At 41.8% G+C, this 27,015-nt stretch overlaps 1 protein-coding gene across 1 annotated transcript in view; it reads right to left on the reverse strand.

The window, feature by feature from the left end:
• The window catches only part of LOC132393963 (solute carrier organic anion transporter family member 4C1-like), an 80,527-nt gene that overhangs the window by 8,348 nt on the left and 45,164 nt on the right, over positions 1-27,015 (reverse strand). Inside the window, exons 7-11 of the mRNA XM_059969458.1 lie at positions 21,153-21,268; positions 18,543-18,687; positions 15,673-15,865; positions 8,613-8,772; positions 1,196-1,362 (exon numbers count right to left, since the gene is read on the reverse strand). Of these exons, the coding sequence (XP_059825441.1) occupies positions 1,196-1,362; positions 8,613-8,772; positions 15,673-15,865; positions 18,543-18,687; positions 21,153-21,268 (781 nt within the window). The remainder of the gene's footprint in view (positions 1-1,195; positions 1,363-8,612; positions 8,773-15,672; positions 15,866-18,542; positions 18,688-21,152; positions 21,269-27,015) is intronic.

Here is a 27,015-nt window from a genome sequence, read left to right on the forward strand (position 1 = left end):
TATTGTTTATTCTTTTTCTATTTGCATGGTTTATCATCTTCTTCACTCTGGTTGAATGCCCTAGTTGGGTGGTCTTTCATTGTAATGGTTATTATTCTATAGATTTATTGGGTATGCTGACAAGAAAATGAACCTCAAGGTTGTACGTGGAGACATACATGTACTCAGATAATAAAAATTATTTTGAACTTTGAAATAAGATTTCTCTAGCATCCCATTTCACCATATAGAATGCATGACATTAACTATTAAGATAATAAGGGTAAGAAACCTCTTATTCACTGAGAGAAAAGAAATAATCCTAGATTGTATCCTCCTTGACAACAATTTTCCTGTGATTATTGTGAGAGTGATTAATCAGCATGGACTGGATAGTCAGTATGCATGCCTCACGCATGGGAAATTACATCTCATGAATTTAATTGAAATTTTTGAAGATGTGACCAAGAGGATTGATGAGGACAGGGCAGTAGGCTTTGAACATTGAGACTTCAGCGAGCTCCTGCTTGGTGGCTAGATCACTTGGGATACAGTGAGCTGGCCAATTTCTACAACATTGGCTTAGTGGAAGGAATCACAAGAGCTTGGTGGTGGAGGGTTGTTAGCCAGTGTGAAGGCCTATAATCAATGGTGTGCCACAGGGACAATGTTGGGTTCACTGTTGATTGTCATCCATGTTAATGATTTAGAAACATATAATCAAAGAAAAGCACAGTGCAGAAACAGGGTCTTTGATCTATCTGGTCCGTGTCTAAGACTTTTGCACAGTACTGTATTTGTCAATATGGAGCAGAGAGTGAGTTTGTAAATCCAGTGGAAATGTTGAGGGTGGAATGCCACAGGAGTGGAAGGCACGTTGTAGGGAACGAGTGCCAAGTGCAGACACACCAGCCCCAAGACACCAGCCAAGTCCATTTGATTCCCACTCACAATCCACAATTGAGATCCATATCAGAAATCAGGTTTATCATCATCCACATGTCATGAATTTTGAATTTTTTTGTGATAGCAGTACAGTGCAATACATAAAATTACAACAGTACTGTATGAAAGTCTGGGGCACTCTATATGTGCTTCAGGCTTTTGCACAGTACTGTATAAAACTTAATTGCTTGACACAATTAAGCATGTCACAGAGCAAGCTGGTTTCAAAATGCAGTGGCTATATTAAGAGAGTAATGAATACACCACACACCTGAGAACAGCCGTTGTGATTGAAGTGCTGGTCATGAATGTGAAAATGACACAGAACAAAAATACTCCCAAAAACAATGGCATGCGACTACACGTAGAACCACACTTTCCTTTTAGTGCAGAAAGTTCAGGGTTATCATCCGGGATACAAGAACACCCCTCATAAACCTGTAATAGAAAGCACAAGCACTATATATATCTCTCCAGAGCTGCTTCAACTTATCTGTCAGAACCGCTGTAGAAACATTGATTCTGACCAACTTCCTGGAGAAATGGTGGAGAAGCAAGAGCAACAGTTAGAATTCAAAACCAAAAAATTCCAGATGACAATACGTTTTTTAGTTGTATCTGTTTAATATTAATAAGTGAACTCGATTCACAGCTGGATAACGATAAAACATTTGAACCAGTAGCTCATTTTGAGACAAGCAGAAGGGTGTGGTGCAGAACGGTCAAAACAGAAACTGCTTTCGGAAGTTCTGGAATTACCAGCCACATTTCCTATTCCATGCAAAATACGCATATAAATTTAAGCAATTTCACATTAGTGACAGATGTTTGTTCGCCATCACAGAACATCTGGTGTACTTGTTTTTTAATAGATACTTTGAAAGGACAAGGGTTTGGATTGCATAAGCCTCCAGCTTTTTGCAGCACTGAAGAAAATATTATTTAAAAAGTCACCAGAATCATGCCTTAAATATCCTAATCCAGAAGTTCCCAACCCTTTTTATGCCATGGATCAGTACCATTAAGTAAGGGGTCCGTGGAGCTCAGGTTCAGACCCACTGCTCTATTGTCTATCAAATATTTAACAACACAATTCTTGAAGAAGCCTATATTTAATCTCGATTCCCTTCTCTTCCTGATCGTCTTGCATGTTCTATCAGTTTCAGCTATTGCTGTCCATGAAAGACTTTAAAGCTCCTCTTCTTTTGACTTGTCCAGCAATCTCAACATTTCATAGCCTCATTAAATTTTTATAATTTTACAACAGCTAGTGTATAATTTTTCCCCTGTATACTCATGAGCATTTCACCCTTTTTAAACTCATTTCTTTTTGGATCTGGGTATTGCAGGCAGAACCAGAACATTTTGTAAAAAGTACACACTACATGCATTGAAGGCAGGTTGGGAAAGCACTGAATACAGTATTTTGGGTAAACATGAAAAATCTTGAGCAACACCCACGAAATGCTGGAGAAAACTAGCCAATCAGACAACAGCTATGGAGGGGAATGAACAAATATTCTTTTGAGCTGAGATCCTTCATCAGGTATTTAGGGTGATGGGTGGGATACCACTCAAGTGGTTTTGCTTTGTCTGGGACAGGATTGAACTTCTTGAATATTGTTGAAGCTGCGTGGAGCATATCCCATCGCAATTCTGGATGGGAGACAAATGTGGGAAGGATGGATTAGATTGATCTCGGAGTAGATTAAAAGATCCGCACAACATTGTGGGCTGAAGGACCTGTACTGTGTTGTAATGTTCTACGTACTAGGGCTCTTTAAGTCCCAAGCGGGGGAGGGAGAGGAAAGAAACAAAGGAAATTATGTTTTGAAAGACTTAGAGTCCAGCTTGTATATTGTTTTGCCATATCATATTAAGTCATGACTGAGTGATTCTTCGCTATTTATTTATGGACCATTACTTACATATGTAATCCTGTTCCAAACCAATGTTTGAATGCTTAGACTTACAGTGGGTGGGAGGTGGAGATGGTTGGGGGGTGTGGTTTACCACTGACTAACAATGACAATTCATGGGTAATTTTTACTCTCCCAACTCAAGTGACACACTTCCAGAATCTTGAAATCCCAGCTCAAAGATCACATAAATGGCTGTAATTTCTGGATTGGTACCTGTGCCACATGGTAGTGAGGGTAGAAACAGGATGATTTGGCAGATAAATGTGTGGCTGAGAAGCTGGTGCAGGGGGGAGGGCTTCAGGTTCCTGGATTGTTGGAAGCTCTTCTGGGGGAGGTCTACTCAAAAGTAATGGTTTGCACCTGAACCCAAGGGGGACCAATATTCTCAAGGGCAGGTTTGTTGGAGCTATTGGGGAGGGTTTAAACTAATTTGGCAGAGGAGTGGGGACTGGAGTGAAAGGATTCAGTTTAGGATGGATGGTAAAAAAGCAAAGACGGTGTGCAGTCAGATTGTTCGGAAGGGCAGGCAGATGATAAGACACAATTGTGGCCACAGGGTATCAGTTTATTAGGGACGCTGAATCAAAAATGTAGCAAATACAGTACTCAAAGTGTTATAACTAAATGCACGGAGTATAAGAAGTAAGGTGGATGATCTTGTTGCACAGTATCAGATTTTCAGGTATTATGATGTGGCCATCACTGAATCGTGGCTGAAGGATGGTTGTAATTGGGAGCTGAATGTCCAAGGTTATACATTGCATTGGAGGGATAGGAAGGTAGGCAAAGGGGGTGGCATGGGTCTGCTGGTAAAGAATGGCATCAAATCATTAGAAAGATGTGACATAGGAGTGGAAGATGTTGAATCTTTGTGGGTTGAGTTCAGAAACTGCAAGGGTAAAAGGACCCTAATGACAATTAAATACAGGCTTCCAAACAGTAGCTGGAATGTGGATCACAGTTTACAAAGGGGAAATAGAAAAGTCAGGTCAAAGGGACAATGTTATAATAGTCATGGGAGATGTCGATTGGGAAAATCAGGTTGCTAATGGATCTCAAGAGAGTGAGTCTGTTGAATGCCTATGAGATGGCCTTTTAGTGCAATTTGTCGTTGAGCCTACTAGGGGATCAGCTATATTGGATTGGGTGTTATGTAATGAAGTGGAGACAATTAGGGAGCTTATGGTAAAGGAATCCTTAGGGGACACTGGTTACAATATAAATGAGTTCAATTTCAAATTGGCAATATTTCTGTGGAGTTAAGGGAATTACAGTGGTGTGAGAGAGGAGTTGGCCAAAGTAAATTGGAAGGAGATGCTGGCAGGGATGTCAGCAGAGCAGCAATGGCCTGAGTTTCTGGGGAAAATGAGGAAGGTGCAGGATAGATGTATTCCAAAAAACAAAAATGGCAACATAGTACAACCATGGCTGACAAAGGAATTCAAACCTGATGTAAAAGCTAAAGAGAGGGCATACAACAAAGCAAAAATTAGTGGGAAGACAGAGGATTGGGAAGCCTTTAAAAACCTACAAAGAGCATCTAAAAGAACCGTTATGGGGAAAAGATGAAATATGAAAGCAAGCAAGCAAACAACATCAAAGTGGATAGTAAAGGCATAAAGTATGTAAAAAAATAAAAGAGAGATTAGAGTGGATATAGGACCACTAGAAAATGAGGCCGGACTAGTAACAACAGGGGCCAAGGAGATGGCAGATGAACTGAGTGAGTATTTTGCACCAGTCTCCACTGTGGAAGACACTAACAGTGTGCCAGATGTTGATGGGTGTGTGGGAAGAGAAGTGAGTGCAGTTACTAGTACAAGGGAGAAGGTGCTCAAAAAGCTGACAGTCCTAAGGGTACACAAATCACCTGGACCAGCCGAACTGCACCCTAGGGTTCTGAAAGAAGCAGCGATAGAGTTAGTAAAGATATTAGTAATGATCTTTCAAAAATCATTGGATTCTGCCATGGTGCCAGAGGACTGGAAAATTGTAAATGTCACTCCACTCTAAGAAAGGAGGCAGGCAGCAGAAAATAAACTATAGAGCAGTTTAGCCTAAACTCAGTGATTGGGAAGATGTTGAAATCAATTGTTAACAATGAGGTTATGGAGTTCTTGGTGACACAGGACAAGACAGGACAAAGTCAGCATGGTTTCCTTAAGGGAAAATCTTGCCTGACAAACCTGTTGGAATTCTTTGAGGAGATTACATGTAGGATAGATAAAGGGGATGCAGTGGATGTTGTATATTTGGACTTTCAGAAGGCCTTTGACAATGTACCTCACAGAAGGCTGTTTACCAAATTAAGAGCCCATGGTATCACTGGAAAGTTACTGGCATGGTGAGAGCATTGGCTGATTGGTAGGAGACAGTAAGTGGGAATAAAAAGGATCTTTGTCTGTTTGGCTGGCAGTGACTACTGGTATTCCACAGTGGTCGGTGTTGGGACCACTTCTTTTTATGCTGCATATCAATGATTTAAATGATGGCTTTGTTGCCAAGTTTGCAGATAACATGAAGATTGGTGCAGGGCAGGTAGTGTTGAGGAAACAGATAGGCTCCAGAAGGGCTTCAACAGATTAGAATGAGCTAGAAAGTGGCAAATGAAATACAATGTTGGAAAATGCATGATAGCAGAAATAAATGTATCAACTATTTTTTGAATGGGGAGACAATCCAAAAATTTAAGATACAAAGGGACTAGGGTGTCCTTGTGCAGAACACCCAAAAGGTAAACTTGCAGGTAGAGTCAGTGGTGAAGAAGGCAAATCCAAAGTTAGCATTCATTTCAAGAACAGAAGAGGTATGATGCTGAGGCTTTATAAAGCACAGATGAGGCCTCACCTGGAGTATAGTGAACAGTTTTGGGCTCCTCCTCTAAGAAAAGATGTGCTGGCATTGGAGAGGGTTCCGAGGAGGTTCTCAAGGATGATTCTGGAAATGAAAGGGTTATCATACAAGGAACTCTGGGTCTGTACTCGCTGGAATTTAGAAAGATAAGGGGAGATCTCATTGAAGCCTTTTGAATGTGAAAGGCCAAGACAGAGTAGATGGGGAAATGGTGTTTCCCATGGTAGAGGAGACTAGGACAAGAGCATACAGCCTCAGGATAGAGGGGTGCCCATTTAAAACAGAGATGTGGAGAAATTTCTTTAGCCAGAGGGTGGTGAATTTGTGGAATCTATTACCACATGCAGCTGTGGAGGCCAGGTTGTTGGGTGTATTTAAGGCAGAGCTTGACTGGACATGGCATCAAAGGTTACATGGAGAAGGCCAGGGAGTGGGGCTGAGGAAGGGAACAAAGGATCAGTCATGATTGAATTGCAGAGCAGACTTGATGGGCCAAATGGCCTAATTCTGCTCCTATGTCTTACGGTTTTATAAATGAACCTAAGGTGACTATCAACCATTTAGTCAGTACTGCATAGTACAATATGTTTTTCCTAGAAACAGAAGCTTTCGTGAAATCATTTGCTAATATAGTGCTGCAAAATGTTCCATGCCATTATGTTGCAATACCTCTTATGCAGGCTTTCATACACATTGCACAAGAACCTTGCATACCTTGTAACTCATTTCCATTTAGATAATTTTCTCGCTTGCAGACTTTGAGCACAATTAATTTCAAAAGTCAAACTCACAAAGGTAATCTTCCCAGTACATAGCTTTCCTCCACCTCTTAAAAAGCAACAAAGTTGAATTTAGGCAACTTCGGATGTCACTGTATACCCTGGGGAGTAGGGATAAGAATGAAGGTAGGGCTGCAGGTTGGCAACCTGATTCATTGGTCGAAATCTTAAAGACCTTGGTGGAATCAGAATCAGATCAATATCACCAGCATATGTCATGAAATTTATTAGCTTCATGGCAGCAGTACAATGCAATACATGATACTGTAGAATAAATAAGTCAATTACAATAAGTATATGCATATTAAATAGTTAAATTAAAAATAATGCAAAACAGAAATAATTTTAAAAGTGAGTTAAGTGTTCGTGGGTTCCATGTCCATTTAGGAATCAGATGGCAGAGGGAAAAAGCTGTTCCCAAATCGCTGAGTTCTCCACGGTACACCTGTAGAAGTTTGAGTGTGTTAGGTAACAAATCAAATGTCCTCAAACTCCTAATGAAATATAGTCACTGTTGTGCATTCTTTGTAGAGGGAGTAGAGTAGTGGGCTAAACACACATCCCTGAGGTGCACCAGTATTGATCATCAGAAAGGAGGAGGTATTATCACCAATCTACACAGGTCGTGGTCTTCCAGTTAGGAAGTTTAGGATCCAATTGCAGAGGGATTTACAGAGGCTCAGGTTCTGTAGCTTATCGATTAAGGTTGTGGGAATGATGGTGTTAAGCACTGAGCTATAGTCAACAAACAGCATCCTGATGTAGTGTTTGCATTGTCCAGGTGATCAAAGGCCGTATGAAGAGCCATTGAGATTACATCCATTGTAGACCTATTGTGGCGATAGGTAAATTGCAGTGGGTCCAGGTCTTTGCTGAGACAGGAATTGATTCTAGCCTTGACCAACTGCTCAAAGCATTCATCTCCATAGATGTGAGTGCTGGTGGACAATAGTCATTATGGCAGCTCACACTAATCTTCTTGAGCACTGGTATATTGTTACCCTTTTGAAGCAGGTGGGAACTTCTGACCATACCAATGAGAGGTTGAAAATGTCCTTGAATATTCCTGCCAGTTGGTTGGAACAAGTTTCCAGACTTTTACCAGGTACTCCATCAGGGCCAGCTGCCTTGAGAGGGTTCATGCTTATGAAACAGAGATCACAGGGTCACCAGGTGCAGCAGTGATCTTCACAGCTGTACTTATGTTCTCCCTTTCAAAATTGACATAAAAAGCACTGAACTCATCTGGTAGTATGGCATCACTACCATTCATGCTACTGGTTTCCACTTTGCAGGGAGTAATGACTTGCAAACCCTGCCAGTTGACATGCATCCGATGTTGCCTCCAACCTCACTTGGAATTGTTTCTTCATTCTTGAAATAGCCCTCTGCAAGTCATCTCCGTTTTTCTTGTACAGATCTGGGTCATTAGACCTAATTGCCACAGAACTAGCTCTCAGCAGATGACGAATATCCTGGTTTATCCACAGCTCTTGGTTTGGGAATTTACAGCAAGTTTTTGTAGGCACGCACTCATCCACACAGGTTTTAATGAAGTCGGTAACAACTGCAGCATACTCATCCAGATTCGAAGATGACTCCCTGAAAACTGTCCAGTCCTCCAATTCAAAAGCAATCCTTCATGGTCCACACTACTAGTGCTGTTTGGAGATGCTTGGAGAGAGGTCCTGGATACCAAGGGGGTCCAGAAAGCCACCAACTGGATGTGACCAGACAGATAAAGTCCCAAAGTCTAATGACCAAGGTCTAGTGTCAGAAAAAGTTTGATGGATTTGTCTGATCAAGTTTAATGGAAATTGTAAAATATCCCTTTTACCAAACAACTAATTTATATGCTTACCTCAACTCTATTACTTGCAGATCTCAAACTACATAGTTATTTCAGTTATTTAGCCCTGGTAAACATATCACACACAGACAGTACAACACACTCACTATGGTTCTTGTCTTTTGCACACATCGCAGAAGGCAGTAGTTGAGAAGGGTGTGTCCTACCATCCTACATTACTTCAATACTTTTCAATATACCTTTTGCATAACCATAGGACAATTTTAATTCCATTTATAATAAATTTGAAATAATAATAAACTATCTTAAGTTAGAGGGACTTACGTGAAGGTCACCTTTCCTTGTTGCATTAATACAACCAGCATAGCATGCAGAAAAATACTGGACATTCTTTGTGTCACAGACTGGATTAAAGGATGAATGGCTACACTGACAGTCAGCATTACAGAGTGCCTCAAGTTGGAACTTCTTTGTATTGTTGTAACTGTGAGATAACACATAGAATAAAAATCAGATGATTTATGAAGCCACATAAGAAAAAACATGAAGCATATTGAAGCATGAAGTTCCATGACTTCCTTAAAGGGCTAATAGTGAAAATGTTACCTTTTTTGGAGATTCTTTATGCTATTTATTGGTTTTGGCATTGACTAAAGTGCATTTCCCAAAATAAAAAATAACTTAGTTATGCGTTAGAGCATATTCTGAGTGATTACATACATCTGCCCTACTTTGTGTCAAGGCTGCTGAAATGTAACTTATACGATCTTTGGAGACGCATCCTTTCCAGAGCATATGTCCCCATTCAGAATGAAACAAAAATTATATGACATAAACTTAGAAGTTGGTAAATTTAAGTAATTGCACTGAATATGAAGGACTAATTGCTTCTGAGGATAGTGTAAATTAATAATAATGCTTCATGCTAATACTGCCCTTCTTTCAGATGGCTGACTTATAGCCCTCTATTTTACTAAGCTCCATGTACCTATCTAAAAGCCTCTTAAAAGACCCTATCATATCCACCTCCACCACCATTACCAGCAGCCCATTCCACGCACTCATCAATCTCTGAGTAAAAAACTTACCCCTGACATCTCCTCTGTACCTATTCCCCAGCACCTTAAACCTGTGTCCTCTTGTGGCAACCATTTCAGTCCTGGGGAAAAGCCTCTGACTATCCACACAATCAATGCCTCTTGTCACCTTGTACACCTCTATCAGGTCACCTCTCATCCTCCCTCGCTCCAAGGAGAAAAGGCCAAGTTCACTCAACCTATTCTCATAAAGTATGCTCCCCAATCCAGGCAACATCCTTGTAAATCTCCTCTGCACCCTTTCTATGGCTTCCACATCCTTCCTGTAGTGAGGTGACCAGAACTGAGCACAGTACTCCAAGTGGGGTCTGACTAGGGTCCTATATAGCTGCAACATTACCTCTTGACACCTAAATTCAATTTCACGATTGATGAAGGCCAATACACTATATGCCTTCTTAACCACAGGGTCAACCTGCACAGCTGCTTTGAGCATCCTATGGACTCGGACCCCAAGATCCCTTTAATCCTCCACGCTGCCAAGAGTCTTACCATTAATACTATATTCTGCCATCATATTTGACCACCCAAAATGAACCACCTCACACTTACCTGGGTTGAACTCCATCTGCCACTTCTCAGCCCAGTTTTACCTCCTATCAATGTCCCTCGGTAACCTCTGACAGCCCTCCAAACTATCCACAACACCTCCAACCTCTGTGTCATCAGCAAACTTACTAACCCATCCCTCCACTTCCTCATCCAGGTCATTTATAAAAATCATGAAGAGTAAAGGTCCCAGAACAGATTCCTGAGGCACACCACTGGTCACCGACCTCCATGCAGAATATGACCTGTCTACAACCACTCTTTGCCTTCTGTGGGCAAGCCACAAAGCAATATCCCCTTAACCTGTGATTCGATATGCTGAGCCATTTTAGTTTTTTGGCATCTGATGATTAACATTTAATAAAGGCAGCTGTAAAAAATTACCACAGATGGACAATTTGGATAAAAACATAGTGTTTTTTCATTCTCAAGTTTCTATATATCAACCACTGTACCACATCTCCGTATTTTGGAGCACTGTGTTCAGTCCCATGCCTCCTTACTTTCTCAACAAGCCTTGCATGGGGTACCTTATCAAATGCCTTGCTGAAATCCATATACACTACATCTACAGCTCTTCCTTCATCAACTTGTTTAGTCACATTCTCAAAAAATTCAATCAGACTCACACAGCATGACCTGCCCTGTACAAAGCCATGCTGACTACTCCTAATCATATTATACCTCTCCAAATGTTCATAAGTCCTGCCTCTCAGCATCTTCTCCATCAATTTACCAACCACTGAGGTGAGACTCACTGGTCTATAATTTCTGGGCTATCTCTACTCCCTTTCTTGAATAAAGGAACAACATCCACAACCCTCCAATCCTCGGGAACCTCTCCCCTCCCCATTGATGATGCAAAGATCTTCTCCAGAGGCTCAGCAATCTCCTCCCTCACCTCCCACAGTAGCCTGGGGTACATTTCTTCTGGTCCCGGTGACTTATTGATGCTTTCCAAAAGCTCCAGCACATCCTCTTTCTTAATATCTACATGCTCAAGCTTTTCAGTCTGCTGCAAGTCATCACTACAACACTAAGATCCTTTTCCATAGTGAATTTTGAAGTAAAGTATTCATTAAGTGCCTCTGCTATCTCCTCTGGTTCCATACACACTTTTCCACTGTCACATTCGATAGGTCCTATTCTTTCATGTCTTATCCTCTTGCTCTTCACATTCTTATAGAATGCCTTGAGGTTTTCCTTTATTCTGCCCACCAAGGCCTTCTCATGGCCCCTTCTGGCTCTCTTAATTTCCTTCTTAAGCTCCTTCCTGGTAGCCTTATAATCTTCTAGATCTCCAACAAAACCTAGCTCTCTGAGCCTTTTGTAAGCTTTTCTTTTCTTCTTGACTCGATTTATTACAGCCTTTGTACACCACGGTTCCTGTACCCTACCATAACTTCCGTCTCATTGGAACGTACCTATACAGAGCACTACACAAATATCCCCTGAATATCTGCCACATCTCTTCCGTACTTTTCCCTGAGAACATCTGTTTCCAATTTAAGCCTCCAATTTCCTGCCTGATAGCCTCATAATTCCCCTTACTCCAATTAAATGCTTTTCTAACTTGTCTGTTCCTACCTCTCTCCAATGCTATTGTAAAGGAGATAAAAATTATGATCACTATCTCCAAAATGCTCTTCCACTGAGAGATCTGACACCTGTCCAGGTTCATTTCCCAATACCAAATGAAGAACAGCCTCTCCTCTTGTAGGCTTATCTACATACTGTGTCAAGAAACATTCCTGAACACACCTAACAAGCTCCACCCCATATAAACCCCTCTCTCTAGGGAGATGCCAATCGATATTTGGGAAATTAAAATCACCCATTACGCCAACTCTGTTATTATCATACCTTTCCAGTATCTGTTTCCCTATCTGCTCTTCAATATCACTGTTACTATTGGATGGCCTATGAAAAAAATCACCCAGTAAAGTTATTGACCCCTTCTTGTTCCTAACCTCCACCCACAGAGACTCCATAGACAATCCCTCCATGGCATCCACTTTTTCTGCAGCCGTGAAACTATCTCTGATCAACAGTGCCATGCCCCCACCTCTTTTGCCTCCCTCTCTGTCCTTTCTGAAACATCTAAAACCCGGCATTTGAACTAACCATTCCTGTCCCTGAGCCATCCAAGTCTCTATAATGGCCACAACATCATATCTCCAAGTACTGATCCACACTCTAAGCTCATCCGCTTTGTTCACAACACTCCTTGCATTAAAATAGACATATCTCAAGCTTTCAGTTTCAGCACGTCCCATCTCTATCACTTGCCTATCCTCCCTCTCGCACTGTCTACAAGCTTTCTCTATTTGTGAGCTAACCTCCTCTTCCCCAGTCTCTTCAGTTCAGTTCCAACCCCCCAACAATTATAGTTTAAACTCTCCCCAGTAGCTTTAGCAAACCTCCCTGCCAGGATATTGGTCCCCATGGGATTCAAGTGCAACCCGTCCTTTTTGTACAGGTCACACCTGGCCCAAAAGAGGTCCCAATGATCCAGAAATCTGAATCTCCGCCCCCTGCTCCAATCCCTCAGTCATGCATTTATCCTCCACCTCATTCTATTCCTATTCTCACTGTCGCGTGGTACAGGCAGTAATCTCAAAATTACTACCTTTGCGATTCTGCTTCTCAACTTCCTTCGCAACTCCCTGTAGTCTTTTATCAGGACCTCTTCCCTTTTCCTACCTATGCTATTGGTACCAATATGTACCATAACCTCTGACTGTTCTCCCTCCCACCACAGGATATCTTGGATCTGAAACATCCTGGACCCTGGCACCTGGGAGGCAAACTACCATCCGAGTTTCTTTCCTGCATCCACAGAATCGCCTGTCTGACCCCCTAACTATAGAGTCCCCTATCACTACTTCCTTTCAATTCCCTTCCCTCGCCTTCTGAGCCACAGGGCCAGACTCTGTGCCAGAGGCACGGCCACTGTTGCTTCCCCCAGGTAGGCTGTTCCCCCCCCCACAACAGTACTCAAACAGGAGTACTTATTGTCAAGGGGTACAGCCACAAGGGTACTCTCTAGTACCTGACTCTTCCCCTTCCCCACCCTGACTGTGACCCACCTGTCTGTTTCCTATGGCCCCAGTGTGACCACCTGCCTGTAACTCCTCTCTATCACCTCCTCACTCTCCCTGACCAGGCGAAGGTCACCAAGCTGCATCTCCAGTTCCCTAACATGGTCCCTCAGGAGCTGCAGCTCAACACACCTGATAAAGATATGGCCGTCCAGGAGCCTGGGAGACTCCAGGACCTCCCACATCTGACACTGAGCACAGAAATCTGGCCTCACACACATACTTCCTACCTCACCTCATCCTGTTACTGCCTAAGTCCATTGAGCCAAAGCCCTACCACTCTGCTGCCTCTCACTCCACTGCCCACTGGATGCTGCGGCCTTCTTTTTAAATCTTTTGTGCTCTACTGACTGACGTCATGTGCCTGCGCACTCGCCTCTTTAACCCGAGTAGTTAAAAAGAACTCCCTTCGCTCTGAAAATTCAGCAGTTTACTCGCTGCCTTCTTGCTCCGAACTAGCAGAACTGTGATCTCTCAAATCAAGTACAATTGGTTGTCAGTAGATTCCCTTAATGGAAAACATCAGTGCGTGACTTTTTTTTTAAATGTGGGGAGGGCGGCCACCATATGGTCCTTGCCTGATTGGGGTTAGAGTCCAGTGTCGTGGAATGGAAGCCAAGTGGGGACCCTTCACTTCAGCAGCCTTCCTCCACTTTCACTGTCATTGTGATGTGTCATCATCGTTTGTCCTCTCCACCATTGAGATCCTGGTTGGATTGCTGTTTGTCTGGAACCTGGACCTTACTGTCATGTAACCTTACCAGGAGCTAAGCACTAGATCACTAAACTCCAGGCAGCATTGCTCTACAGATCTCAGGAACTCGCAAGCCTCTCTATCATAACAAGATGATGATCCTTAGAGAAGTATTATGCAACCAATATTATACAGCAACTTTTTTTTATAAACAATGAATAATGAATATCTGCTTCTGATCCCAATGCTATTCACTGGTGACAATGTCAAGATTTATTTTTGAGAAGGGAAATTGTAGCCATGTTTAATTTCAGCTAAATATCAGCTATCAGGAAATAGTTTGTATTTATACTTTTATTCACATTAGCTGTATCCTTAAATATTAATATCCTTGCTTTTCCCTCCCTTCATTCAGCAAATTTTGCTTGTCTATTTTCCAACCATTCTTGACGCTGTTGATCCTCTGTCAGCCCATTAAACATATGCTATTTTTCACCTACTTGTCTGAACACTATCACTGATGAAACCATTCTGAACACCATCTACATTCGAAGTCTGGCAGAGGACTGTCATCAGGCTGAAGTTAAAAGAGACTGCAGATGCTGACATCTGGAATAAGAAAGCAGCATCTGTGGGGCAAAATGGCGTAGAACTATAGTCGTAGAACATGGAAACAGGCCCTTTGGCACAACTCATGCCTGCTGACCAAAATGGCCACCTACTTGCCCATGTTTGACCCATATCCTTCTAAACATTTCCTATTCACATACTTGAACAAATGTCTTTTGAAAATTGTTATTGTATCTGCCTCAAGCACATCATCTGGCAGTTCATTCCATATGTGTACCATCTTCCGTGTGCCCTATTAAACTTTTCCCCTCTAACTTGAGTTGAGTGCATCTTCATGGAGTGCTGTCATAGGAAAGCAGCATCATCAAAGGTCCCCACTATCCAGCCCATGCTCCCTTCTCACTGTTGCATTAGAAAGGAGGTAGAGGAGCCTTAGGACCCATACCACCTGGTTCAGAAACAGTTATCACAGCTCAACCATCAGGCTCTTGAACAGGGGGATAACTTCACTCACCCCAACTCTGAACCAGTCCCACAACCTATAGACTCGCTTTCAAAGACTCCTCATCCAATGATACTTATTATTATTACTTATTGTGTCTTTGTAGTTACTTCAAATGCCATCTAGAAAATTAATCTCAGGGTTGTATATAGTGCCATATACTGTATGTACTTTTATAATCAATATAGTCACCACTCTGACACAGTGATGCCAAGAAAACAACCTCTCCCGCAATGTCACAAAATCAAAGGAGCTGGTTGTGGAACACAGGAGGAATGGAGACAGGCTAACCCTCTGACCCCCTCCCTTACAAAACAGAACAGGAACAATAGCATCAAACTCCGAACCCCTCTCTCAGAGACAAAAACACAGAAAAACACCAACAAGAACATCAGATCCCAAATCCTCAACCCCTGCTTCGCACATGAAGTAACACATCTCAAAGCTCTAATCAATCTACCATGAATCAGAAAATGACACAATAGGAACATAGAAATACAAACTTAGTAAAGGTCATACACTGATAGGAGAAAAGTAAATGGGCAGTTGGGTGATAGATGCAAACAGGTATTGAAATAAAGAAATATACTAAGGAAGAGAAAAACTTCAGATAGCCAGATGCAATAACAACAAAAAAAAAGTATTGTACCTCTGCAGCTTAGGCAAACAGGCTGGTTTTAGAGGATGAAAGGAAGACAAAGGGCTTTATAGAGGGTATCAAAAGGGAAAATGAAACTAGCTTAGCTGGGCAATCTGTGTGGCAGAGATGAGCTAGACTGCAGGGGCTGTTTCTGTGCCTTGCTACTTAATGACTACTTAAAACTATTCAGAACTGCTGTGTTAAACAGAAAGTAATTAAATATTTACTCACTGATAATTCTGGTTGACGCCAGCAAATGGAGTGTTTAAACAATAACCGAAGGTGAATACGGTACTGAAGAGTACTGATAATACCGTTGTAGCTACAGCCATCTTAATCATACTTCGACACAGGAGTTTCAGCTTGGACATGATGATCCCACTGGCAAGCTGACCAATAACAGCTCCGGGAATAAGTGCTGCTCCTTGAAAGTAAATTTAAAATCATTTGTACCTGTGCTATTTCATTTGCTATGGCTTTAAGCTTTTTTACTAGTATCTGGATAATTAACTGTTAACATGAAAGCTTTCATTATTTCAATTTTACTCACTTTTTCAAAAGAAAATGTTCTGTTTGCTGAATCCAAATCATTAATGAAAACGTGAAAGATAATTTTCCAGTATTAAAGCATGGGGAACATAGCTTCATATTTTTTGCCAGTTTGAATAACTAGAGGTCTCAAAGTTCATTCCACCAACCACATAGTTACTTTACTCATAACACTTTGTACTCTGAACATAGTCATGACTATAAATGTAGTCCCTTTTTAAAGCTTTTTAAAATCCCAATGTTATATGTATCAGTATTGCAAAGAAATAAAGGGAGTTAGAGGCATGAGAGAGGAGCTTGCCCATGTGGATTGGGGGAGGATACTGGCAGGGATGATGGCAGAGCAAAGATGGCTGCAGTTTCTGGGAATAGTTCCAAGCTGCAGGATAGATGAATCTCACAGGGGAAGTTGTTCTCAAATGGCAGGGGTAGGTAGCCGTGGCTGACAAGGGAAATTAAGGACTGTGTGAAAGCCCAGGAAAGGGTATATAAGGTAGCAAAAGTGAGTGTGAAGTTGGATGATTGGGTAGCATTTAAACTCCAACAAAAGGCAACTGAAAAGCTATAAGAAGGGAAAAGATGAAACATGAGGGTAAAGCAGGATTCTAGAAGTTTTTTCAGTTATAAAAAGAATAAAAGGGAGATGAGAGTTGATATTGGACCGCTGGAGAATAATGATGGTGAGGTAGTAATGGGGGGGGGGGGAATGACAAAGAAATGGCAGATGAACTTAAGGGGTACTTTGCATCTGCCTTCACTGTGGAAGACACTAGCAGTGTGCCAGAGGTCCGTGAACATCAGACAGCAAGAGTGAGAGCCATTGATATTACAAAGGAAGAAGTACTAGGCAAGCTCAAAGGTCTTAAGGTACATAAGCCACCTGGACTAGAAGGACTACATCCCAGAGTCCTGAGAGAGGTTGCTGAAGAGATAATGGATGCATTGATCATGACCTTTCAAGAATCACTTGACCCTGGTATGGTCCCAGAAGACTGGAAGATTGCAAATGTCATTCCACTTTAAGAATGGAGGAAGGCAAAATAAAGGAAATTGTGGGTCAGTTAGCCTAACCTCAAGCACCCCGACTATTGATAAAATAAGTCAAAGTCAGCATGGTTTCTTTAAAACTAGAATTCGTCTGACAAATCTGTTAGAGTTCTTTGAGGGAGTAACAAGCAGAGTGGACAAAGGAAAGACAGTGGATGTAACTTAATTCGATTTTCAGAAGGTATTTGATAAGGTGCCACACGTAAGTCCGCTTAACTAGATAAAATCCTATGGCATTACAGGAGAGATACTGGCATGGATAGAGGAATAGGCAGGAGGCAGTAACTGGGCATAAAGGGGGCCTTTTTTTGGTTGGCTGCCAGTGACTAGTGGTGTTCCTCAGGGGTCAATATTGCGACCACCATTTTTTACATTGTTTGTCAATGATTTAGATAGTGAAATTGATAGTTTTGTGGCAAAGTTTGTGGATGATACAAAGACAGGTTAAGGGGTAGGTAGTGCTGAGGAAGCAATGTGCTTGCAACAGGATTTAGACAAACTGGAAGAATGGGCAAAAAAGTGGCAGATGGAATACAGTGATGGGAAATGTATGATAATGCATTAAGTAAAAGGAACAATAGTGTTGACTATTATCTAAATGTGGAGAAAGTTCAAACATCAGTGGTGCAGGGGGACTTAGGAATCCTCATACAAGACTCCCAGAAGGTTATTTTACAGGTTGAGTCTGTGGTAAAGAAGGCAAATGCAATGTTGTCAAATATTTTAAGGGAAATAGTATATAAAAGCAAGGAGATAATGCTGAGCCTTTCAAAGACACTAGTCAGGCTGCACTTGGGAGTACTGAAAACAGTTCTGGGTCCCATATCTCAGAAAGGATATCTTTTCATTGGAGAGAGTCCAGAGGAGGTTCATGAAGATCATTCTGTGAATGAAGGGTTAACATATGAGGAGAGTTTGGCAGCTTTGGGCCTGTACCCACTGGAATTTAGAAGAATGAATGGGGATCTCATTGAAAACTACCGAATGTTGAAAGGACTAGATAGAGTGAGGGTGGAAAGGATATTTCCTATGGTGGGGGGTATCCAGAACTAGAGGGCACAACCTCAAAATTGAGGGATGACATTTTAGAACAGACATCAGGAGGAATTTTTTTAGCTAGAGAGTAATGAATCTGTGGAATGCTCTGCCACAGACTGTGGTGGAGGCCAAATCCATAGGTATATTTAAGGCGGAAATTGATAGTTTCCTGATCGGCCAGCGCATCAAAGAATACGGCGAGAAAGCATGTGTTTGGTGTTGAATGGGATCTGGGATCCGCCATGATGGGATGGTGGAGCAGATGCAAAGGGCTGAATGGCCTAATTCTGGTCCTGTCTTAGAATCTAAGTACAACTTTGTATAAATTAAGGTGCTCTTTTTCACAAATCTACAAAACAAACTGTGCAACAATGTGTGACTTAAATAATCTTTTTAAATAAATCATATCAAACCTGCATTTTAAGAAATAATCCTTATTTGTGAAGAAAATTAATAAAACCACTGACCTCCAAGAATAGCAGCTAGGCTAGCAGTTTGGCTGAACTGATTTTCAATGAACTTTGGCAAAAATGTCACAAAGCCTGTGATCACCAGAGCTTCACTACAGCTTGCTGCAGTCAAGCACAAAAAAACCGGATTCTTCAGCATCCCCTGTGAGAAAATATAGATTCAACAATTTGTGAGCAACAGCCTCAGGCAGTCCAGCAAGCTGGTCTGATTCTCTTTATAGAAAGTGAAACATAAAAGCAAAAACAAAAACACATGAGATTCTACAGAGGCTGGAAATCTTGAGCAAAATGCTGGAGGAACTCAGTGGGTCAGGCATCATTTATGGAGGGGAATAAACAGCTGTTTCAGGCGGACACCAGTCAAGGGACTTCTTTAAAAGTAAACAGATGCTGAACTAAAAATTCATTTACCCTTTAACAGGATCATTGGAACAGTTTTAAACAGTTCACTCGGGTATCATAGCTGGAGCGTCAGGACCATGGTTATCAGTCACTTTCAAGAGCGTAAAAGCACAGGCAACAGTTATACCTTGTCATTAAATTTTGCATAGCTGACATATCATTCTTCGCAGGGTCACACAACGAGCACTACTGCGAGGAGGAGGAAAGGGAAGGAAGTGTACTACCAAGCTCACAGCTATTTTCATAAGAGCAAAAATGGAAATACTAATCCTAGCCAGGAGGCAGTTGCTATTCACCGATAGCCTGAGGCTTTAAAGGGCCACCATTCAATTAAGCTGGCAGGATGTGGTGGCAGACCTGTCTGCGAAGGAATTATGGAGTGAGCAGAAAGAATCACTTTAACGATACGAAGTGTGAGTGTGTCAAGGTGGCAGTTCTAACACTTCAACCTGCAGCTCCATGACATACGTACATGCAGATATAAACACACACTCAGAACCAGGAAATTGGATACCTTCAAATACACACACACACACTCACTCTACATTACCACATCCAGCACATCCAGTCCAACCTTGATTACATTCTGCAGTACTGCATTTGGAAGAGGGCCTATAGAAACAGGTTGTAGAAGACTAGCAGTCAGCCTCCTGTAAAATCATGCATCCTTGACAACCCCTTGATGTCCTTTATCCTCTAAAATGAAAATCAAGAAGAAGAGATGGTGACACAACTGCTGGCATGCACAATTCAAGTGCACAACGTTAACAGAGTGATGATTTTTGCCGAGTCCACTGCTGTTTGTCATCTGTATTAATAATTTGGGTAAGAATGTAATTGGCAAGGTAAGTTTGGAGCTGACAGTGAAAATGGTGCTATAGTGGACAGTAAAATAGAATGAGACTACAACGGGATCCAGACCAACTGGAAAGTGGGCTAAGGTATGGCAGATGGAATTTAATTCAAACTGTGAAATATTGCATTTTGGGAAGTTAAACTAGGACAGGACTTCCACAGTAAATGATATGGCACAGGGGAATATTGTAGAAAGGAGACACCTAGGATTATGAGTATATCGCTCTCTGAAAGTGGTGCCACAGTCAACAGTGTTTGAATGCAAAAGTAATAGGTATTACGCACAATTCGTGTAAAACCCAAGAACACTGGCAGAACTCAAGGTGCAAGAAATTGTTGTGTACATTAAGATCATCCTGATCAACCTTATCAGTTTGGCTTCCTTACAATGTGGCAGCTCCAGCTGAGCCACAAAGGTTTCTGTGTTACGGTCAGAGAACAGAGTATGGAGCATAGAGCATTCCTCAGTACAGCAGAGAAATTGCTCTTACCATCTGCCCTTTTTATGGTCTACCTCCCTCAATTCCCTGCCTGACCACGAGCCTGCTAAATGCCTCGGAAGCATAGCTGTTTCCATCACCTCTTTGCAGAAAAACTTTCTTCCAAAATCTCCTTTAAACTTTTCCTCTTTCACCTCGAAGCTGTGCCCTCATGTTTGACATTCCCACCCTGGGATAAAGTCTCTGACCATCCATCCTGCCCATGAACCTCATGATTTTATATACTTCTGTCAGTTTGCCCTCAGCCTCTGATGTTTCATAGAGAGAGAGAAGTGTAGTACAGACTGGGTCCTTCAGCCCATAATGCTGTGCCAACATACAAGAACCAACTCCATGATCAACCTAAACGCTCCCTCCTATATAGCCTAGAACCCTTCATTTTTCTTTCTTCCATGTGTCTACCTAAAAGCCTCTTAAATGTCCCTAATGTATCAATCTCAAACACCACACAAGGTAGGGCGTTCCAGGCACTTAGCATTCTCTGTGTTTAAAACACCTACCTTTGACAACTTCCTAAACTCTCCTCCACTCATCCTAAAAGACTGTCCTCTCGTATCAGCCACTGCCGCCCTATGGGAAAAGGTGCTGGTGTTGGAGGAGAAGCACATGCTAACTGTTTCTACTTGCACAGATTCTGCCCCTCATGCTGAGTACTTCCAACATTTCCATTTCAGATAATGACCAGAGTGAGGCCTTTGAGAAGCACAAACCACAGTTCTATCAGCATTTAAACAGAGTTCGGTGCATTTGGTAAAAGAAGTCTTTGTGACATGAAAATGGTTCAGTCATAAAAATAACAAACATTCTGGAGAAACAACTTAGGTGGAGGTAACTTTATTAGTAAGCTTACCTTCAGTACCTTGAAGAGGTCCTTCAAATTTTCTCCAAACTGTCCCTGAGCAAAAATACTTGCTCCCTTATAAATGTGAGCCTGTGAAATCTTATCATGTTGTATTTTTTCTGTGCCTGAAATAAACAACATATTTGGGCAGTGTGAAGCCAAGGCTTTGGTTATTTTTACAGTCAGTTCAGAAGTACATGGATTATATTCAAAACATCACCTATCTGTTTAGTGAGTCATACCATGTGTTCTGAACAGAAAATTAGTTTTGTCTGCCAATGGCAGTACCTAACAGAAATTGTCATCACATAGTCCTTGTAAAGCTCATTCCATTTGTTACTCTCCATCATCGGCACTTACGCAATGCCAAGTGGAACAAACAAAAAAACAATCAAAACTGGGCCTTTGCAGGGTGTTGTTCTTCCTCCACTACAGACTAATTGGCAAAAACTAAAGATGCCGGAGGAGACCGTGTCCTGAAAATGAGATGCTGAAGGACAGTCCACGTTTCAGTGAATATGTACAGCACAAAGTGAACAAAGTGAATCTGATGCCAAGAGGTCAAGGGAACTGAACCAAGTCATAATTTTCTGTGCACCAGTAGTTCAAGAATCTCTTCATCATTCACCTGTTCCCTTTTCCTTTCAGATAAGGGAATAAATAGCTCAAACACTGGTATAGGAGAAATAATAAAATAAAGGTGAAATAAAGCCATCACCCTCTCACAGTTGCACATGGAAACGCAGATACTAACAAATGGCATATTCCTAAATATTAAACAGAAGGCTGGCGTCTGTATGGTGAAACATTATCTGTAACAGGATGGAATTGAGTGCACAGGAAAAGAAACATTACATCGTATCAAGTTATTTGCTGAAGTTCTACCACAGAAAAGGGCTTTAATGAGAGAGGTCAATGGACCAGGCTGAAGGACACACTATTCAAATATTTAATGTGGTTGAAGTCCTGGCAAAAAGTCTACAGTCTGTGTTTAGGAGCACAGGGGAGTCCAATATAACCTTTCTCAGAGGCTACCATTTCCAACAAGGAATGATTGATCACTTCTTCCACGTGTGTACAAACAACCATTATGCAACCTGGAGTGACCAATGTCCAAAACAAACAGCTTCCACCAAAAGTCCAAATACTGAAACAGGAGCTGTGTGCTGTTAAGCAATTATACCACAGGCATCGGTCATGAAATCTCAATTTGCTGCTGTGCAACTACAAACTCATCCAATGACAGTTCTCCTATCGCATTTCTCATCTTCTTCATCTTTAAAGAAAACAATCTCAGCTTTCAAATTTATCTTTATAACTGTAGTTCCTTATTCTAGGAACCAATCTCATAAAAATTTTCACAGCTTTCTATAATGAGGTAACCAAAACTGAACATAATACTCTATGGAGGCCAGGCCAATTTTTACTGAGTTTTGAAAATAGGTCTTTCGTTATCACGTGTACCAAGGTGCACAGAAAAAAAATTGTCCTGCATACTGTCTGTACAGATCAATTCATTGCAATGGTGCATTGAAGCTGTACAAGGTAACATAAGAGTGCAGAGTAACAGTAACTGTGTTACAGTACAGACAAAGTGCCAGGCAGGTAGGTAGTCAGGTGCATGGTTACAACAAGGTAGATGGTGAGGTCAAGGGTCCATCTTATTGTACTAGAGAAATGTTCAAGAGTGTTGCAACATCTGTCCTTGAGCCTTGCTGAGACAGGGGAGAAGAGAGAATGTCCGGGACGGTGGGATCTTCAATTATGCTGACTGAGAGAGCAAGAAATGTAGACAGATGCCATGGATGAGAAGCTAGTTTCCAGATATGCTGAGCAGTGTCCAGAACTCTCTACAGTTTCTTGTGGTCGTGGACAGAGCAGTTTCCATACTGAGCTTTGATGCACCCATACCAGATGCTTTCCATGGCACATCAATAAAAACTGGTGAGGGTCAAAGGAAACATACCAATTTTCTTCAGGCTCCTGAGGAAATGGAGGTGCTGGGATGCTTTCTTGGCTTTGTTGTCAACATGGCTGGATCATGACAAGCTATTAATTATGTTCACTTCTAGGACCTTGTGCTCTATACCTCTAACTATGTATTGTTTACTAATTGCTTTGTCGATCTGTCCTGCCACATCTTTATCCAGTATGTGGCTTCTTGATGGATGCACCATGCTCACAAGTCCTTCTCCTCCTGTGCCGTCAAGTCAAGTTTATTGTCTTTTAACTACATACATGTATATAACAGTATATAACCAGATAACATATATAGAAACAAGACAACATTTCTCCAAACTAGGGTGCAAGCACAGTTGTACAGTACCCCTAACACACATAATGCTCTGTAATTTATGAAAGTAAGGATTAAAATCTGCAGATGAATCACACATAAATATCAGATTAATGTACATTAATATTAAATATTGTTAGGTATGGAATAGATTAACCAATGACACTTCAAATGCAATGCAGCTGGGAGTTCAGAAGCCTAAAGGCCTGGGGGAAGAAACATTTTTTCATCCTGACTGTGCTTGTTTTTATACATCGGAGTCTCCTGCCTGATGGTAAGGTGGGATCCTTAATAATACCTGGGGTCAGCGTTCCTGAAAAATGTTCCTGATGGATGGTAGGGAGACCCCTATGATTCTCTCAGCTGGTCTCACGGTCTTTCCTACAGACTTCTAGTCCAATGCTCAATTGCTCACGTACTAGATGGAGATGCAACTTGTCAGGACACTCAATCGTGCTGCTGTAAAACACTGTTAAGATGGGAGGGGGGAGCCTAAGTTGCCTCAAGTGGAGGCGCTGCTGTGCCTTGTTGTTCAGGGCAGTGATACTAAGGGAGCAGATGAGGTCATCTGTGATGTGAACTCCCAGGAACTTGCTGCACTTAACTCTCTCCACAGAGGAGCCGTGTATTCACAGCGCAACGTCCTTTATTCTCTAGTGCTTTTCCCCATTCTTGCTGCCAATATGCATGACTTCACACTTTTGGTTGTATCAGATTACATCATCAACACAATACATTCTCAGTGGTAGCAGATCCTTTAAAAGGGAATTTACCATCCTCTCTCGGCTCAGCCAGATAGTCCAGTGTACAGGTGCCCCTTCTCAATCTCAAACTCCGAAGCTAACTACAGCCTTCTTTAATTGCACACTGGGGGAGGGTGTTATTGGGGTTTGGTGTGAGGTTTGTGACCATTTTTAGTGTAGGCTTCACTCAATGTTTTTGGAACAGTCTCTTCCCCTCCGATTTCTGAATGGATAATGAACAATACCTCACTATATTTGCTCACTTTTTGCACTACTTATAGCATTTATATTTCGTGACATGTCACTGATAATAAACCTGATTATTTTGGAGACACAGCTATCAGTCAGGTTACCTCAGTGGTTCAGGCCTCTCAAGACAGGCAGGTATGAGGCTCAAAGGGACTTCGGAGTCCTTGCGCAGGATTCACTAAAGGTTAATTTGCAGTTTCAGTCTGTGTTGAGGAAGGTAAATGCAATGTCAGCATTCATTTCAACAGGATTAGAATATAAAAGCAAGGATGTAACATTGAGACTTTATAAAGCACTGGTGAGGCCTCATTTAGAGTAACGTGAGCAGCTTTAGGCCCTTTATCTGAGAAGGGATGTGCTGAAACTGAAGATGGTTCAAAGGCAGTTCACAAAAATGATTCCGGGATTGAATGGCTTGTCATATGAAGAGTATTTGATGGCTCTGGGCCAACGAAGGGTGGCCTCATTGAAACCTATCGAATGGTGAAAGGCCTTGATAGGGATGTAGAGAAGATACTGGAAGAATCTAAGAACAGAGGGCACTGCTTCAGAATAGAGGGGTGAAATTTTACGACAGAGATGAGGAATTTCTTTAGACGGAGAGTGGTGAATTTGTGGAAATCTTTGCAATAAGCAGCTGTGGAAGCTGCCTTTATGTATATTTAAGGCAATGGTTGATAGATTCTTGATTGGTCAGGGCTTAAAGGGCAATGGGGAGAAGGCAGGAGATTGGGGCTGAGAGGGGAAATGGATCAGCCACGATGAAACAGTGGAGCAACCTCGGTAGGCCAAATGGCCTAATTCTGCTCCTATATCATATGGTCTTATGGAATGACAGTCCAAGTGCATCTGAACATATGGACACAAAGAGAATCCTGGCAGTGATTCCAAGTGGTGAACCCTGACCAGCAAGCTTAAACTATTGAAGCACAGTTAGGGCACAGAGAGAATCCCTATGACAAATTCACTGGTACATTGTGTAATAATTTAATTTACTCGAGTGACACACACTAAATGTTGGAGGAACTCAGCAGATCAGGCAGCATCTATGGAGAGGAATAAACAGTCAACGTTTCAGACTGAGATCCCTCATCAGGACTCACGAAGGGTCTCAGAGAAACATCGATTGTTTATTCCCCTCCATGGATGTTGCCTGTCCTGCTAAGTTTCTCCAACATTTTGTGTGCACCACTCTGGATTTCCAGCATCTGCAGAATCCCTGTATTTATAATTTAATTTACTGAAGGAGATTAGAATGTATATTCCGTGTTAGCAATGTTTGCATTGTGGGAAAGATAAGGAGTGAGAAGCCTTTGGTATGAGTCACGTCAAGTCACTTTTTATTGTCATTTTGACCATAAACTGCTGGTACAGTACACAGTAAAAACAAAACAACATTCCTCCAGGACCCTGGTGCTACATGAAACAACCCAACACTACACTAGACTATGTGAGACAACTCAAGGCTACACTAGACTACAGACCTACACAGGACTACATAAAGTGCACAAACAGTGCAGGACAGTACAATAATTAATTAATTAACAAAATAATAGGCACGATAGAGGACAAATTTCAATATAATAATAAATGAAACTACTGACTATTTGAATATAGTAATAAATTAGATTACTATTTTGAGATCACTGATGTCAGTGATAAAGTATTTGACCATAAGACGTAGGAGCAGAGTTAGTCCATTTGGTCCATCAATTCTGCTCCACCATTCCATCATGTCTGATTTATTATCCTGCTCTACCCCATTCTCCTGCCTTCTTCCTGTAACTTTTGACAGCTTTCCTAATCAGAAACCTTTCAACCTCCACTTTAAATATATTCCATGACCTGACCTCCACAGCCATCTGTGGCAATGAATTCCACTGTTTCATCACCCTCTGGCTAAAGGAATTCCTCAACTAGGTGAGACACAGCAGAAAAGGGAAATATACGTTTCAACACCTATCCTCTTCCTCTTTTCTGCTGACACATCTTCCTCTTATTGAAACTTCTCAGCTTCTTGCTGTGAGCTAGTGATAAGGGCATCTTTATCATGACAGCAAAGTTAAGCAGCAGGCTACATGTCACCACAAGTTTTATGAGTCACGAAGCTGAGCTGTTGCAGGACTCCACCAGGCAGTAGCTTAAGGAGTCTGTGTATAAACAAACAGAACTGATGATAAACACACAGGTGATAGAAAGATTAAAGGCTATGGAGGAGATCAATCTTAGAGTAAGTTAAAAGACCAGCACAACATCGTGGGCCAAAGGACCTATACAGTGTTGTAGTGTTCTGCTTCTAAGAGACTCTGCATATGCTGGAAATCTTAAGCAACACACACAAGATGCTGGAGGAACCCAGAAAATCAGGCAGCATTTGTGGGGGATGTTTTGGGCTGAGACCCTTCAACAGGACTGGAAAGGAAGGGGGAAGAGGCCTGATTAAGGTGAGTGGCGAGGAAGGAGTACAAGCTAGCAGGTGAGACCATATGAAGGGAAAGGTGGGTGGAGGGGAGGGGATGAATTGAGCCTAGAGAGGATTGTTGGAACAGGCAAAGGGCTGAAGAAGAAGGAATCTAATAGGAGAATA

Source organism: Hypanus sabinus, chromosome 5 (genome assembly GCF_030144855.1).
Source record: "Hypanus sabinus isolate sHypSab1 chromosome 5, sHypSab1.hap1, whole genome shotgun sequence".
Lineage (NCBI taxonomy): Eukaryota > Metazoa > Chordata > Chondrichthyes > Myliobatiformes > Dasyatidae > Hypanus > Hypanus sabinus.